This window comes from Oncorhynchus mykiss, chromosome 15, assembly GCF_057628025.1.
Source record: "Oncorhynchus mykiss isolate SJ-2025 chromosome 15, ASM5762802v1, whole genome shotgun sequence".
NCBI classification, from domain to species: Eukaryota; Metazoa; Chordata; class Actinopteri; order Salmoniformes; family Salmonidae; genus Oncorhynchus; species Oncorhynchus mykiss.
Genome location: NC_143036.1, coordinates 47,463,771 through 47,481,608, shown reverse-complemented (window position 1 = coordinate 47,481,608; position 17,838 = coordinate 47,463,771). Strand labels below are relative to the sequence as shown.

The 17,838-nt window shown below is 42.2% G+C and overlaps 1 protein-coding gene across 1 annotated transcript in view; it reads left to right on the top strand.

The window, feature by feature from the left end:
- The window catches only part of cfap54 (cilia and flagella associated protein 54), a 113,833-nt gene that overhangs the window by 20,054 nt on the left and 75,941 nt on the right, over positions 1-17,838 (top strand). Inside the window, exons 15-20 of the mRNA XM_036944412.2 lie at positions 1,041-1,240; positions 15,242-15,407; positions 15,682-15,777; positions 15,985-16,106; positions 16,426-16,617; positions 16,947-17,039. Coding sequence (XP_036800307.2) covers positions 1,041-1,240; positions 15,242-15,407; positions 15,682-15,777; positions 15,985-16,106; positions 16,426-16,617; positions 16,947-17,039 — 869 coding nt within the window. The remainder of the gene's footprint in view (positions 1-1,040; positions 1,241-15,241; positions 15,408-15,681; positions 15,778-15,984; positions 16,107-16,425; positions 16,618-16,946; positions 17,040-17,838) is intronic.

Sequence of the window (17,838 nt, the reverse complement as noted above, 5' to 3'; positions counted from 1 at the left end):
CCCTTATCAGTGACCTGACCTGACCTCGGCCCACATTCCTCACTAATCCACAGCTGTCCAACCTTATCAGTGACCTGGCCTCGGCCCACATTCCTCACTAATCCACAGCTGTCCAACCTTATCAGTGACCTGATCTGACCTCGGCCCCCATTCCTCACTAATCAACAGCTGTCCAACCTTATCAGTGACCTGACCTGACCTCGGCCCACATTCCTCACTAATCCACAGCTATCCAACCTTATCAGTGACCTGATCTGACCTCGGCCCACATTCCTCACTAATCCGCAGCTGTCCAACCTTATCAGTGACCTGATCTGACCTCGGCCCAGACTTCTCACTAATCCACAGCTGTCCAACCTTATCAGTGACCTGACCTCGGCCCACATTCCTTACTAATCCACAGCTGTCCAACCTTATCAGTGACCTGATCTGACCTCGTCCCACATTCCTCACTAATCCACAGCTGTCCACCTTTTCAGTGACCTCAACCATGTGATTGCCTTTTCCCTTACTTAGTAACTTTCCAGGCCCCTGGCTCTTATCCAGCCTCCATTGAGTGCAGCAATGCTCCCCATCTAACCTGACAGAGCTTGAGAGGATCTGCAGAGAAGAATGGGAGAAACTCCCCAAATACAGGTGTGCCAAGCTTTTGTAGCGCCATACCCAAGAAGACTCAAGGCTGTAATCGCTGCCAAAGGTGCTCCAACAAAGTACTGAGCAAAGGGTCTGAATAGTATGATATTTCAGTAAAAAAACATTTGCAAACATTTCTAAATACCTGTTTTTTAATTGTCATTATGAGGTATTGTTTGTAGATTGATGAGGGGGAAAAAACAACTTAATCCATTTTAGAATGAGGCTGTAACATAACAAAAGGTGGAAAAGGTCAAGAGGTCTGAAGATTTTCTGAACTGTACGATCACCCTTGCACTATATTGAAATGATGGTCTCATTCCAGATTTTCCGTGACACTTCTCCAATGTCAGTGTACCTAGGTCCATGGATCTGCAGTGATGTATTTTTCCCATGTTGTCCCACAGCCTCAAGCGAAGACGACAGCTTGGAATCGACACCCACAGAGAAAAACACAGAGACTTTTTCAATGTTCAAGAAGTCGACAGCGGAGCAGCTGCAGTCAGTGTGGAACGTGGTAGAGAGAGGTCTGGAGGGAGTGATCAGAGGCTGGACCAGACTACTGCCCTGTGATGGATCAGCCATCTCTGACATGGTCTTCATGCAGGTAAGACCTCACCTTAACACCGAATGTTATCTCCTCTCCTGCACAGCAAATAAAGTACATACTTACAGTCTGAAAAAGTCTTAAATTCATTCATCTGATTTAAAGGCCTTAATAAGTCTTAAAATGTTAAATTTTCAAAGATCTTGCAAATTGCGTCGGAGATGACTACAGTGTTTTACCGTTATACCGTGCCGCTGCTTAATTGTTGCCACCATGGCAACAAAAGACAAACAATTGATCATCAAATAATCCGCAAGACAAATTTTCAAGAGAGCTATCCACATGTGCGCCTCTGAGTTGGGCTGTTGCCAGAGGAGATAGAGGAGAGAGCAGGGTAGATTATACAATCTGATAGATAAGAACACTAACTAGAGCTGGGACGGTAAACCAAAATGACACCGATCATTGCCCTCCTCTTACTGAAACAATTTTGGTTATGGGGGGTGGCTTATGGTGGAGAAATTGACATTCAATTCACTGACAATAGCTGTAGTGGACATTATTGCAGTCAACATGCTAATTGAGACATCTGTGACATTGTGTGACAAAACTTCATATTTTAGAGTGGCCTTTTATTGTCCCCAGCACAAGGTGCACCTGTGTAATGACGATGCTTGATATGCCACACCTGTCAGGTGGATGGATTATATTGGCAAAGGATAAATGCTCACAACAGGGATGTAAACAGATTTTTGAACAGAACTTGAGAAAAATAAGCTTTTTGTGCATGTGGATAATTTCTGGGATGTTTTATTTCAGCTCATGAAACATGGGATCAACACTTTACATGTTGCGTTTATATTTTTGTTAAGTATACACTACCGGTCAAAGTTTTAGAACGCCTACTCATTCAAGGGTTTTTCTTTATTTGATTAAGACATCAAAACTATGAAATAACACATATGGAATCATGTGGTAACCAAAAAGTGTTAAACAAATCAAAATATATTTATATTTGAGATTTTTCAAATAGCCACCCTTTTCCTTGATGACAGCTTTGCACACTCTTGGAATTTTCTCAACCAGCTCAACCAAGTTGTATCTTCATGTTTGTAACTTCGCTCTCACTCCACTGTAAGCCCTCAGCTCTTCACCCTTGACCTCCCATTGGCCAAGGCCTCCTGCCAAACCGACAACAAGTTACTCCAGGAGTATACATGTTTATGGTGTGTCGTGACGTTGCTACCATTAATGCCGTGGCGGCTATTCATCGAATAATTACATACAACATTCAATTATTACGCGATTAAATTAATCATAACAATTAATTAAGTATTAATCTAGGGCACCACAGGAAAGGTTTCTTTAACAAGTTACCGTTTCCGGAATTAACAAAAAAATATCAGAATATCTCAATATACAATCCCATCATCTATCAATAATTTGTTCCTATTTCAGTTTCATTCTGAACGTCGTAATATCCTATAAATCTGCACAAACCCAAGTCTCCATGATGAACCAGTTTACACAAATTGTCATAATTATTTAGAATAATCACAAAGAATGACATAAACACACACACAGGATAGATTATACGTTGATTACTAACAATGTAATGAAAAGTCCCTAGTGGACAAACCCGATATGACGGCTGGGTACACAATGAAAAGGGGTGGGGAAAGAAAGAGTGGGGAAGGAGAGACAAAGTTTAAAGTACTCTCATCGTAAGTGTGGATATTTAGCACCCTGACACCCGCTCATTCGGATTTAGAAATGCAAAGTACATATTTACACTTGTATGTCTTTGTCGTCTCGCTCTGTTGAAATCGCCCCATCAGTCTGTGACGAATAGTTTGACAGAAAGTCTCTAGTTGTGCAAGTCTCTGGACCATGTCCTTAGTAGTTGTAGTAGGTATTCCTTTGTAATGGAAGTGTCTTTTAGAATGGATACATCAGACGTACCAATGGTCTTTTGATAGGGAAATGTTCTTCCCCTCTCATCTTCGTTAGCCTGGATCCTTCAAAGGTATACTTAAACAGCTGCAGACTGAATGTTCCGATGTAGTCTTTATCTTCTTAACTCAAGAGTTTGAGGGTCTTACCATTTTCTGGTCTGGTTGAGTCTAACCATTTTACACACCAGTAGCAACCCTGTAAAGTAACAACCTGGAGCGGCAGGTAGCCTAGTGGTTAGAGTGTTGGGCCAGTAACCGAAAGGTTGCTGGGTTGAATCCCCAAGCTTTCAAGGTAAAAGTATGTCGTTCTGCCACTGACGAAGGCAGTTAACCTCACTAGGGTAGGGGGCAGCATTCGGAATTTTGGATGAAAAGGGTGCCCAAATTAAACTGCCTGCTACTCAGGCCCAGAAGCTAGGATATGCATATAATTAGTAGATTTGGATAGAAAACACTCTAAAGTTTCCAAAACTGTTAAAATAATGTCTGAGTATAACAGAACTGACATGGCAGGCGAAAACCTGAGGAAAATCCTTCCAGGAAGTACTATTATTTTGAAAGGCTGTTCTTCCATTGAAAGCCTATCCACCATACAAAGACCTAGGACCCAGTTCACGATCTCTATGGCTTCTTCTATATGTGGCCAGTCTTTAGGCATTGTTTCAGGCTTCTACTCTGAAAAATGAGGGAGATACAGCACTTTCAATGAGAGGACAGTGGAAATTTCCAGCCATGAGCCCAGCCTGTGATCGGGCCCCAACATCGGGCCCCTTCTAGGGCAGACTGCACCCCACCATGCTAACAGGACAGCACCCCAATCAGAATAGACCAACAGTCCAGCAAGACAGCTTTGCAGAAGTTGCACATAGAATAGAGAACCCTGCTGGAGCCGAGCTAAACCAGATTAGGCATCTGCTGAACATAATCTGCTCAAAAATCCATTAATTTATTATTTTATTATCAGAAATATAATTATTAGAAATACAACCTATTATCATTATGAGTTCAGTTGTATATAAGATACACAGGAAAGGGTTCAAGTTGGCTCATATAAATATACTATATATATGTAGCCACAGAAATAAAATTCATGTGATTAGTAATTTGCTAATCTTAGATAATATGAATATATTAGCCATTTCTGAGACTCACTGACAGCACCTTTCATGATACAGCAGTAAGAATACAAGGATACAACATCTGTAGAAAAGACAGAAATGTCTACGGGGGAGGTGTTGCTGTATATATTCTGAACCATATTCCTGTAAAACTCTGAGAGGATAGAAGTGCTGTGGTTGCAGGTTCACCTGCCTCCTCTGAAGCCTCTTCTTTTAGGGTGCTGCTATAGGTCACCAAGTGCAAACTGTCGAATATCTGGAGAATATGTGTGTGATGTTAGATAAGGTCTGTGATGCTAACAGATACATTTATTTTCTTGGTGACCTGAACACTGACTGGTTATTATCTAGTTTTCCTCTCAAGAGGAAGCTTCTTACTGTTACTAATGCTTGTAACATGACTCAGGTTATCACTCAACCAACTAGAGTGTATACTAATAGTGTTGGACACCTGTGGACACCTGTCGAACATCTCATTCCAAAATTATGGGCATTAATATGGAGTTGGTCCCCCCTTTGCTACTATAACAGCCTCCACTCTTCTGGGAAAGCTTTCCGCTAGATGTTGGATCATTGCTGTGGGGACTTGCTTCCAATCAGCCACAAGAGCATTAGTGAGGTGGGGCACTGATGTTGGGCGATTTGGCCTGGCTCGCAGTCGGCGCTCCAATTCATCCAAAAGGTGTTCAAGGGGGTTGAGGTCATGGCTGTGCAGGCAAGTCAAATTCTCCCACACTGATCGCAACAGACCATTTCTGTATGGACTTCACTTTGTGCACCATCTGGCATTCCGACAGACAAATCTGGGTTTGGCAGATGCCAGGAGAATGCTACCTGCTTGAATGCATAGTGCCAACTGTACATTTTGGTGGAGAAGGAATAATGGTCTGGGGCTGTTTCTCGTGTCATGCTAAAATAGGAAAGGGCCTTCCCTAAACTGTTGCCACAAAGTTGGAAGCACAGAAGGTCTAGGATGTCATTGTATGCTTTAGTGTCAAGATTTCCCTTCACTGGAAATAAGGGGCCTAATCCAAACCACCAGAAACAGCCCCAGACCATTATTCCTTCTCCACCAAAATGTACAGTTGGCACTATGCATTCAAGCAGGTAGCATTCTCCTGGCATCTGCCAGATGCTGGGTTTGGCATCTGCCAAACCCAGATTTGTCTGTCGGAATGCCAGATGGTGAAGCGTGATTCATCACTCCAGAGAATGCGTTTCCACTGCTCCAGAGTCCAATGGCGATGAGCTTTACACCACTCCAGCCGACGCTTGGCATTGTGCATGGTGATTGTATGTTTGTGTGCATCTGCTTGGCCGTGGAAACCTATTTTCAGTGGCAAGAAAAAGTATGTGAACCCTTTGGAATTATCTAGATTTCTGCATAAATTGGTCATCAAATATGATCTGATCTTCATCTAAGTCACACCAATAGACAAACATAGTGTGCTTAAACTAATAACACACAAATTATTGTATTTTTCTTGTCTATATTGAATACATCATTTAAAAATTCAGTGTAGGTTGGAAAAAGTATGTGAACCCCTAGGCTAATGACTAAATGGAGTCAGGAGTCAGCTAACCTGGAGTCCAATCAATGAGACGAGATTGGAGCTGCCCAGTAAAAAACACAACATTGAGTTTGCTATTCATAAGAAGCATTGCCTGATGTGAACCATGCCTCGAACAAAAGAGATCTCAGACACCACAGAAGAAGCCACTGCTGTCCCAAAAAAACATTGCTGCACGTCTGAAGTTTGCTAAAGAGTACCTGGATGTTCCACAGCACTACTGCCAAAATATTCTGTGGACAGATAAAACTACAGTTGAGTTGTTTGGAAGGAACACACAACACTATGTGTGACCAAAATAAAGCCCAGCACACCAACATCAAAACCTCATCCCAACTATAAAGTATGGTGAAGGGAGCATCATGGTATGGGACTGCTTTGCTGCCTCAGGGGCTGGACAGCTTGCTATCACGGAAAAATGAATTCCCAAGTTTATCAAGACATTTTGCAGGAGAATGTAAGGCTATCTGTCCGCCAATTGAAGCTCAACAGAAGTTGGGTGATGCAACAGGACAACGACCCAAAACACAGAAGTAAATCAACAACAGAATGGCTTCAACAGAAGAAAATACGCTTTCTGGAGTGGCCCAGTCAGAGTCCTGACCTCAACCCGATTTGAGATAATGTGGCATGACCTCGAGAGCAGTTCACACCAGACATCTCACAAATATTGCTGAACAGTTTTGTAAAGAGGAATGGTCCAAAATTCCTCCTTACAATTGTGCAGGTCCGATCCACAACTACAGAAGATGTTTGGTTGAGGTTATTGATGCCAATGGAGGATCAACCAGTTATTAACTCCAAGGGTTCAGATACTTTTTACACGCTGGTCTGTGAATGTTTACACACAGTGTTCAATAAATACATGAAAACGCATAATTGTTTGTGACCTAGATGAAGATCAGATCAAATTTTATGACCAATTTATGCAGAAATCCAGGTATTTCCAAAGGGTTCACATACTTTTTCTTGCCACTGTAATTTAGCTCCCGATGAACAGTTCTTATGCATGGGGATTTGGCTGTTTTAACAGTCAGTTTCTTTATGGGTGCATGCCTGTCAGTAACCGGAAGAAGCAATTTCATTAACATTTGAAGTGCAGTTTCAGGATATTCTACATCAGACCAACAAATATTTTTCACATCTTCAATATAGGAATCATTGCAAAACCTCTAACATCTCTGGAGAGACCTGAAAATAGCTGTGCAGCGATGCTCCCCATCCAACCTGACAGAGCTTGAGAGGATCTGCAGAGAGGAATGGGAGAAACCTCTTAAATACTTGTCTGCTAAGCTTGTAGCGTCATACCCAGGAACACTCATCTGTAATCGCTGCCAAAGGTGCTTCAACAAAGTACTCAGTAAAAGGTCTGAATAGTTATGTTAAACAAATCAAAATATATTTTAGATTTTAGATTCTTCAAATAGCCATCCTTTGCCTTGATAAAAACATTTTTCACGTTCAAACGGCTGTCCTGTAAAGTTGTGACTTGCCTAGCTAGATATACGCCTAGCTTACTGAATTGGGTCACATATGCTGAGCACTTGTTGGCTGCTTTTCCTTCACTCTCCAATCCAACTCATCAATCAATCAAATTTATTTTATATAGCCCTTCGTACATCAGCTGATATCTCAAAGTGCTGTACAGAAACCCAGCCTAAAACCCCAAACAGCAAGCAATGCAGGTGAAGAAGCACGGTGGCTAGGAAAAACTCCCTAGAAAGGCCAAAACCTAGGAAGAAACCTAGAGAGGAACCAGGCTATGTGGGGTGGCCAGTCCTCTTCTGGCTGTGCCGGGTGGAGATTATAACAAAACATGGTCAAGATGTTCAAATGTTCATAAATGACCAGCATGGTCGAATAATAATAAGGCAGAATAGTTGAAACTGGAGCAGCAGCACAGTCAGGTGGACTGGGGACAGCAAGGAGTCATCATGTCAGGTATTCCTGGGGCATGGTCCTAGGGCTCAGGTCCTCCGAGAGAGAGAAAGAAAGAGAGAATTAGAGAGAGCATATGTGGGATGGCCAGTCCTCTTCTGGCTGTGCCGGGTGGAGATTATAACAGAACATGGCCAAGATGTTCAAATGTTCATAAATGATCAGCATGGTTGAATAATAATAAGGCAGAACAGTTGAAACTGGAGCAGTAGCACAGCCAGGTGGACTGGGGACAGCAAGGAGTCATCATGTCAGGTAGTCCTGGGGCATGGTCCTAGGGCTCAGGTCCTCCGAGAGAGAGAAAGAGAGAAGGAGAGAATTAGAGAACGCACACTTAGATTCACACAGGACACCGAATAGGACAGGAGAAGTACTCCAGATATAACAAACTGACCCTAGCCCCCCGACACATAAACTACTGCAGCATAAATACTGGAGGCTGAGACAGGAGGGGTCAGGAGACACTGTGGCCCACTCCGAGGACACCCCCGGACAGGGCCAAACAGGAAGGATATAACCCCACCCACTTTGCCAAAGCACAGCCCCCACACCACTAGAGGGATATCTTCAACCACCAACATACCATCCTGAGACAAGGCTGAGTATAGCCCACAAAGACCTCCGCCACGGCACAACTTAAGGGAGGGGGGGGCGCCAACCCAGACAGGATGACCACATCAGTGACTCAACCCACTCAGGTGACGCACCCCCTCCAGGGACGGCATGAGAGAGCCCCAGTAAAGCCAGTGACTCAGCCCCTGTAATAGGGTTAGAGGCAGAGAATCCCAGTGGAAAGAGGGGAACCGGCCAGGCAGAGACAGCAAGGGTGGTTCGTTGCTCCAGAGCCTTTCCGTTCACCCTCCCACTCCTGGGCCAGACTACACTCAATCATATGACCCACTGAAGAGATGAGTCTTCAGTAGAGACTTAAAGGTTGAGACCGAGTTTGCGTCTCTGACATGGGTAGGCAGACCGTTCCATAAAAATGGAGCTCTATAGGAGAAAGCCCTGCCTCCAGCTGTTTGCTTAAAAATTCTAGGGACAATTAGGAGGCCTGCGTCTTGTGACCGTAGCGTACGTGTAGGTATGTACGGCAGGACCAAATCAGAGAGATAGATAGGAGCAAGCCCATGTAATGCTTTGTAGGTTAGCAGTAAAACCTTGAAATCAGCCCTTGCTTTGACAGGAAGCCAGTGTAGAGAGGCTAGCACTGGAGTAATATGATCAAATTTTTTGGTTCTAGTCAGGATTCTAGCAGCCGTATTTAGCACTAACTGAAGTTTATTTAGTGCTTTATCCGGGTAGCCGGAAAGTAGAGCATTGTAGTAGTCTAACCTGGAAGTGACAAAAGCATGGATTAATTTTTCTGCATCATTTTTGGACAGAAAGTTCCTGATTTTTGCAATGTTACGTAGATGGAAAAAAGCTGTCCTTGAAATGGTCTTGATATGTTCTTCAAAAGAGAGATCAGGGTCCAGAGTAACGCCGAGGTCCTTCACAGTTTTATTTGAGACGACTGTACAACCATTAAGATTAATTGTCAGATTCAACAGAAGATCTCTTTGTTTCTTGGGACCTAGAACAAGCATCTCTGTTTTGTCCGAGTTTAAAAGTAGAAAGTTTGCAGCCATCCACTTCCTTATGTCTGAAACACATTCTTCTAGCAAGGGCAATTTTGGGGCTTCACCATGTTTAATTGAAATGTACAGCTGTGTGTCATCCGCATAGCAGTGAAAGTTAACATTATGTTTTCGAATAACATCCCCAAGAGGTAAAATATATAGTGAAAACAATAGTGGTCCTAAAACGGAACCTTGAGGAACACCGAAATTTACAGTTGATTTGTCAGAGGACAGACCATTCACAGAGACAAACTGATATCTTTCCGACAGATAAGATCTAAACCAGGCCAGAACTTGTCCGTGTAGACCAATTTGGGTTTCCAATCTCTCCAAAAGAATGTGGTGATCGATGGTATCAAAAGCAGCACTAAGGTCTAGGAGCACGAGGACAGATGCAGAGCCTCGGTCCGATGCCATTAAAATGTCATTTACCACCTTCACAAGTGCCGTCTCAGTGCTATGATGGGGTCTAAAACCAGACTGAAGCATTTCGTATACATTGTTTGTCTTCAGGAAGGCAGTGAGTTGTTGCGCAACAGCCTTTTCTAAAATTTTTGAGAGGAATGGAAGATTCGATATAGGCCGATAGTTTTTTATATTTTCTGGGTCAAGGTTTGGCTTTTTCAAGAGAGGCTTTATTACTGCCACTTTTAGTGAGTTTGGTACACATCCGGTGGATAGAGAGCCGTTTATTATGTTCAACATAGGAGGGCCAAGCACAGGAAGCAGCTCTTTCAGTAGTTTAGTTGGAATAGGGTCCAGTATGCAGCTTGAAGGTTTAGAGGCCATGATTATTTTCATCATTGTGTCAAGAGATATAGTACTAAAACACTTGAGTGTCTCTCTTGATCCTAGGTCCTGGCAGAGTTGTGCAGACTCAGGACAACTGAGCTTTGAAGGAATACGCAGATTTAAGGAAGAGTCCGTAATTTGCTTTCTAATAATCATAATCTTTTCCTCAAAGAAGTTCATGAATTTATCACTGCTAAAGTGAAAGTCATCCTCTCTTGGGGAATGCTGCTTTTTAGTTAGCTTTGCGACAGTATCAAAAAGGAATTTCGGATTGTTCTTATTTTCCTCAATTAAGTTAGAAAAATAGGATGATCGAGCAGCAGTAAGGGCTCTTCGGTACTGCACAGTACTGTCTTTCCAAGCTAGTCGGAAGACTTCCAGTTTGGTGTGTCGCCATTTCCGTTCCAACTCATCCCAAACCCTCTCAACTGGGTTGAGGTCGGGTGATAGTGGAAGCCAGCTCATCTGATGCAGCACTCTGTCACTCTCTTTCTTGGTCAAATAGCCCTTACACAGCCTGCAGGTGTATTAGGTCATTGTCCAGTTGAAAAACAAATGATAGTCCCACGAAGCGCAAACCAGATGGAATGGCGTATCGTTGCAGAATGTTGTAGTAGGCATGCTGGTTAAGAATTCTAAATCAATTCTAAAATCACAGACAGTGTCACCAGCAATGCACCCTCACACCAACTCCTCCATGCTTCACGGATGGTAACCACACATGCGGAGACCATCCGTTCACCTCTGCATCTCACAAAGACGCTAATTAACTTTTTCCTTTGCAGCAGAGGTAACTCTGGGTCTTCCTTTCCTGTCGTGGTCCTCATGAGAGCCAGTTTCTTCATAGTTTTTGATGGTTTTTGCGACTGCACTCGAAGAAATATTCAAAGTTTTTTACATTTTCCGTATTGACTGACCTTCATGTCTTAAAGAAATTATGGACTGTCGTTTCTCTTTACTTATTTGAGCTGTTCTTGCCATAATATGGACTTGGTCTTTTACCAAATAGGACTATCTTCTGTATACCACTGGTGGTTGAGAGAAGGTGGTTCAGAGAATGCCAAGAGGAATGTTTAACACTTTTTTGGTTGCTAAATGATTCCATATGTGTTATTTAAAAGATTTGATATATTCACTATTATTATACAATGTAGAAAATAGTAAAAAGAAAGAAAAACCCTTGAATGAATAGGTGTGTCAAGCTTTTGACTGGAACTGTGTATATATTTTTACCACATTTTAATCGAATAGACACTCAGGTGAAATACCGAATATCAGATTATTACAACCTATATAGTCCTTTTTTAAAGGTTGTATAAAGAACCCTGCTCAAAAGGTCCTACAGTATATGGAATCTTTATGGTGCTATGATGAACCCTTTCGTAAGGTTCTAATAAAGAGCCATTCTCAAAGTTTTTACAAAGAAACCCTTTGAAGAACCGTACAGGTTTCTTCATTTTGTTTTCTTTATATGGTTAGCCATATTGTTTTGTGTCCAAATGTTAAAGTATGTTCCTCTATACAGTGCCTTTGCAAAAGTATTTATCCCCCTTGGCGTTTTTCCTATTTTGTTGCATTTCAACCTGTAATTTAAATTGATTTTTATTTGGATAGTAGTCCAAATAACAAAATAGTCCAAATTGCTGAAGTGAAATGAAAAAAATAACTTATTTCAATCAATTCTAAAAAATAAAATAATAAAAGTGGTGTGTGCAGATGTATTCACCTCCTTTTTTATAAAGCCCCTAAATAAGATATGGTGTGACCAATTACCTTCAGAAGTCACATAATTCATTAAATGAAGTCCACCTGTGTGCAATCTAAGTGTCACATGATCTGTCACATGATCTCAGTATACATACACCTGTTTTGAAAGGCCCCAAAGTCTGCAACACCTCTAAGCAAGGGGCACCACCAAGCAAGCGGCACCATGAAGACCAAGGAGCTCTCCAAACAGGTCAGGGACAAAGTTGTGGAGAAGTACCGATCAGGGTTGGTTTATAAAAAAAATATCAGAAACTTTGAACAACCCACGTATCTCCATTAAATCCATTATTAAAAAATGGAAAGAATATGGCACCACAACAAATGTGCCAAGAGAGGGCCGCCCACCAAAACTCACAGACCAGGCAAGGTGGGCATTAATCAGAGAGGAAACAAATATACCAAAGATAACCCTGAAGGAGCTGCAAAGCTCCACAGCGGAGATTGGAGTATCTGTCCATAGTACCACTTTAAGCCGTACACTCCACAGAGCAGGGCTTTATGGAAGAGTGGCCAGAAAAAAATAAGCAAACACTTTTGGTGTTCGCCAAAAGGCATGTGGGAGAATCCCCAAACATATGGAAGAAGTTACCCTGGTCAGATGAGACTAAAATTGAGTTTTTTGGCGATCAAGGAAAACCCTATGTCTGTTGCAAACCCAACACCTCTCATCACAATGAAGCATGGTGGTGGCAACATCATGCTGTGGGGATGTTTTTCATCAGCAGGGACTGGGAAACTGGTCAGAATTGAAGGAATGATGGATGGCGCTAAATACACGGAACTTCTTGAGGGAAACTTGTTTCAGTCTTACAGAGATTTGAGACGGGGACGAAGGTTCACCTTCCAGCAGGACAATGACCCTAAGCATACTACTAAAGCAACACTTGGGTGGTTCAAGGGGAAACGTTTAAATGTCTTGGAATGGCCTAGTCAAAGTCCAAAATCTGTGGTATGACTTATTGATTGCTGTACACCAGCGGAACCCATCCAACCCATCCAAACAGCAGTCTTGCCTTGAAGAATGGGCAAAAGTCCCAGTGGCTAGATGTGCCAAGATTATAGAGACATTCCCCAAGAGACTTGCAGCTGTAATTGCTGCAAAAGGTGGCTCTACAAAGTTTTGACTTTTGGGGGTGTGAATAGTTATTTAAGCTAACCTTTTCTGTTTTTTTTGTCTTATTTCTTGTTTGTTTCACAAGAAATAATATTTAGCACATTCAAAGTGGTAGGCATGTTGTGTAAATGAAATGATACAACCCCCCCAAAATCTATTTTAATTCCAGGTTGTAAGGCAACAAATAGGAAAAATGCCAAGGGGGTGAATACTTTTTGCAAGCCACTGTATTTCATTTAACCTACTTTAATAGTGAAAATGGTGACTGAACAATAAAGGATTGAAATAACATTTCTTAATTGGAATAATGCTCTTCTTTTAGTCTTTAATCAGACCCCATAACTGTCCGTGTGCATAGTTAGCATGTCGTGGCATAATACAACAGAACAGATCAACTGGAATGACTGTCTCACTCATGGTTGTACATACAAAAACACGCCCCAAAATATTCTAATGAGCCACCACATGTTAATCACTAAAAGAGTAAAGAACCCTTTTCTGAACTGCAAAGAACAATTTAAGCGCTTAAAGGGTTCTTTGAGTCATTAGGGTTCCACATAGACCCATCACCCTTACCAAGAACCCTTGAAGAACCTTGAAGTGTGAAGCACTAAAAATACCATATTCCTACCTACCTACCTGTAGGGTGTCCAATCAAAAGCAATTTCTTTGACCAATGGGTAAAATAATATGTTAATTGTGTAGATAATCCTCTAATAAAACCAATGGTCCCAATCTCATGTCTCTATCATAATCTGTTTAAACGTTTTTTTGTTGTTGTTTTACCCTTGTAGGACGGCCAAAATTAGGGTGACTAAATCAATGGAGGCCAGAGAAAAAAAGTGGTCAAAAATAAGTTCGATGGAACAGCTTTGACGTCAGCTAGGCTGGGTTGTGTGCGAGAATGAAGGCTACCTGACCGGCTCACTTTCCCATTGAACTCGCATCTTTCTTCTCGAGTCCGCAGGACATAAAACAATATAGAAGTAAGATAGATATCGATTTTCAGACATGACATGTAGTATTTTCATATTTTAGTAAACACTGAGTATACAAAACATTAAAGACACCTGCTCTTTCCATGACAAAGACTCACCAGGTGAAAGCTATGATCCATTATTGATGTCACTTGTTAAATCCACTTCAATCAGTATAGATGAAGGGTAGGAGACAGGTTAAAGAAGGATTTTTAAGCATGGACCATTGTGACATGGATTGTGTATGCCATTCAGAGGGTGAATGGGCAAGACAAAAGATTTACAGTAAGTGCCCTTTGAACGGGGTATGGTAGTAGGTGCCAGGCGCACTGGTTTGTGTCAAGAACTGCAACGCTGCTGGGTTTTTTCACTCTTAACAGTTTCCTGTGTGCATTAAGAATAGTCCACCACCCAAAGGACATCCAGCCAACTTGACAAAACTATGGGAAGCATTGGAGTCAACTTGGGCCAACATCTCTGTGGAATGCTTTTGACTCCTTGTAGAGTCCATTCCCCGACGAATTGAGGCAGTTCTGAGGGCAGTACAGGGAAATGGGAGGTCGCAACTCTACATTAGGAATATTTTCCTAATATTTGGTATACTCAGTGTATGCGCTTCTTATTCATCCGAAATTCCTGTTATTTTTCAAAGATTTCTCACAAAAAAAAGCTTATCTTTGTAAAATGTTAAATGAGCACTGAGCTTACACGAAGCTTTTTATTTTCAAAGCCTTTTATGTTTAATTCAGCTTGTGTCATGCTAATTTACCTTTTTGCAACCATCGGAAACAGCTATGAAGACGACCACCACAACATGTAAAATCCTCAAAAGTTGAGGCGAGAAAGATGCACCGCTCTGTCAACAGAGCTTGGTGCTTATCATCGGATGTATTGGGTTACGAAATCCAACTTTTTTGATATACTGTTAATGAAATGTTAGAGAAAAAACCCCTGAACAATTTAGAACATGAATAATCATATTTGTCTTGGTAAAATATATGTTATAAATGTAATTACTAAAGCACGTTTTCACCCACTGTGGTTGACACCCTTCTACCTGATAGTAAGGATGATAATGTATTATTGCATTGCTAGACTAGTGCTTTTCACTAGGTGCTTTGCATTGTGCAAGACTCTACACAACCACCTACGAGATGACAGCTATTTTGGCCCAGGTCTCTCACCACACATCATTCTCTATTTACAGAAGTTTGCTGGGCCGGCCATGCATTCCCCTGCAGAAGGAGGAGAGGGAGAGAGGGTGAAGAGTCCCTCCCTGTCTCTCTCTCTCTCTCTGGTCCCCATGGACCTGCATCTGGAACTGCTGTCTGTCCAGCACAGAGTCTCCCTCAAGCTGCTCAACACCTGCCCAGGTATGTCATCAAGGCCTCCAGACAGATAGTCCTCCACCATCCCAGAATGCTTTTCTGTGATTTTTTCCCCACCAGATTAATCAGGATTTCCTGCTTTTCCAAGACATCCTCTATTTCATCCTCATTGAAACGTACACAAAACCAAACCTGTGTCCCCCTCTTCTTAAGAGTTATTGTCGTGCTCATCATCTCAAATCTGCCATCCTCACTTCCCCTCGACCCATCCACTCTGTATGCTGTGCTGTGCTGTGCTGTGTTGTGTCCCTTCCCTTAGCTGAGCTGCAGCAGCATGCTGGTGACAGTAGGAGATCTATGAGGCCCCCTGGTGGTGTGGACATACCTGAGACCATGGCTAACAGAGCCAGAGGAGGTGAGACTGAGAGCCCTCACCCATGGCCCTGCACTCCATACTTTACATGGCTGCATCAGGTTCTCAGCTTGTGTATTTCAAGCTGATATTGTGCTTAAGTTTGATTACTTCATGAATCAGTATTTAGGTAATGCATTAGTTATAAACAGAAGATATTGCCAATTATTGTGAAAATGATTGTGTGGTCCCTAAAACCTCTTTTTACAGAGTCGGTGCTTCTGGAGCGGATCGGAAAGAATACGGTCTCCATAGCTCTGTTCCTGGTCCAGAAGGCTCTGCTGTCCCACAGGAAGGATCAGAACAGCAGCGCCACCAAGAGACTGCTAGAGGTAAAGACACTGAAAATGTCAATTGAATATCATGTTGATTTTGATTTGATTTATTAGGATCCCCATTAGCCGATGCCAATGGCAACAGCTAGTCTTACTGTTGATATGACACATTATGATTGGAGACACATTATATCACAAATGCCATTCTATAAAAATGCTTCGCTTGTCCGTCACGTTGATATGTACATTACAAGAGAATGACTAATGCCTTTAGTTGGTATACACAATAAATAGCTAGTTCTGCTAGCCTTACTTGAGGTTTGCCCACCATTGAGGTTTTCACCCATTCCTTGTATCCTCCCTGTGTTGGTCACAGGAGGCTGTTGTCTTGATAGAGAAGGCAGAGGTGGAGGAGAGGAAGCTGTTCAGCTCCTCTGGTCCGTCAGAGAGGAAGGAAAGAGGAGGAGAGGAGGAGCGAAACGCTAGACCTCCTCCTTCCCCTATCCTCCTGTCCCGTACCTACCACTCCATGACCTTCACTCCTGCACCCTACGCCCTGGAGGAACAGGTGATAGGATGTCTACACTAAGCAGACACTCCTGTCTGGATCATTCAGTGTGTAGCCTACAGTATGAGGATGGTGATCATTATGATTGGGATCATGAGGATCATATCCAGAGCAACTGTCACTCTAAGTACAGTCTGAAGTAGGGGCAGTAATGTTCTCATGCTACTCTCATGCTGTATCTGGGAGGAATGACATACTGTATGTCTTTGTGGGTGCTATTTTAGGGATTCATATGATAGTGTTTTACTGTAAGGATAGTATTATATATTATAAGGATAGTATCATATTATATAGACAGTAGCATGTTGTCTCTCCATGGTGTGGTGCAGGTGTGCTGGTACCATATCTATGCACGTGAGGCTGAGGGAATCAACCTGAAAGTCAGACTAGGAGACAGCAACCTGGTGGGCACTGGAGACGAGGTAAGTTACTCTACATAATGTCTACTGACACCTGCACACAGCAAGTTCTCACCTTGTCTGCTGCCCTCTTCAGGTACACATTTTATATGGCCATGGGTATGTATTACAGTTCTGTTGCTTTTCAATGCAGCCCCACCAATGTTCCCTCAATTTGTTTTCAGCACTGGACAAATTTCAGGTCTGCTGAGTGCAACGTTGTAAAAATTCTTTAAGTTAAGTTAGTTTTAACAGTGGCCAAGTAGCCTACTGTGGCTATTTGATCATAATGTTGGCCTACCAGAGTGGCCTACCATCAGAAACAATGCTACAGTAGCAGCACATGTGTGGTGTTCAATGTAGGCCTACATTCCATGAGACTTTTGAAAAAAACCAAAATATGCAGGACTTGACATTAACCTGAAAATGTTTTGTTGTTTGATGAAAGAAACCACCTTACAAAATGTAATTAATTATTATTCCCATTATTACAGAAAGTCAGACAAATTATGCTGCAATCTGCCTATTGGCTACATAGCCATCTCAAAATACAACACTTCCCCTTTAAGACATAAAAAAAACTCTTCACCTGACTTGCTTTTCAAAGATGTCTTGTAGGAAGCAACCACTCCCCCATTGTTGGCTAGAAATTAGCTATAACTGGGCTAATAACTCACTAACTAGCAAAGAATATGAACAAATGTGCACATGCAGCTCTCACTTTGATCTCATAACAATCACTTCTACTCACGACTGCTCATGATGTAAACACAGTCCAGTTCAAAGTGAATGGCAGATCCATATATGGCAATGACTATTTGCA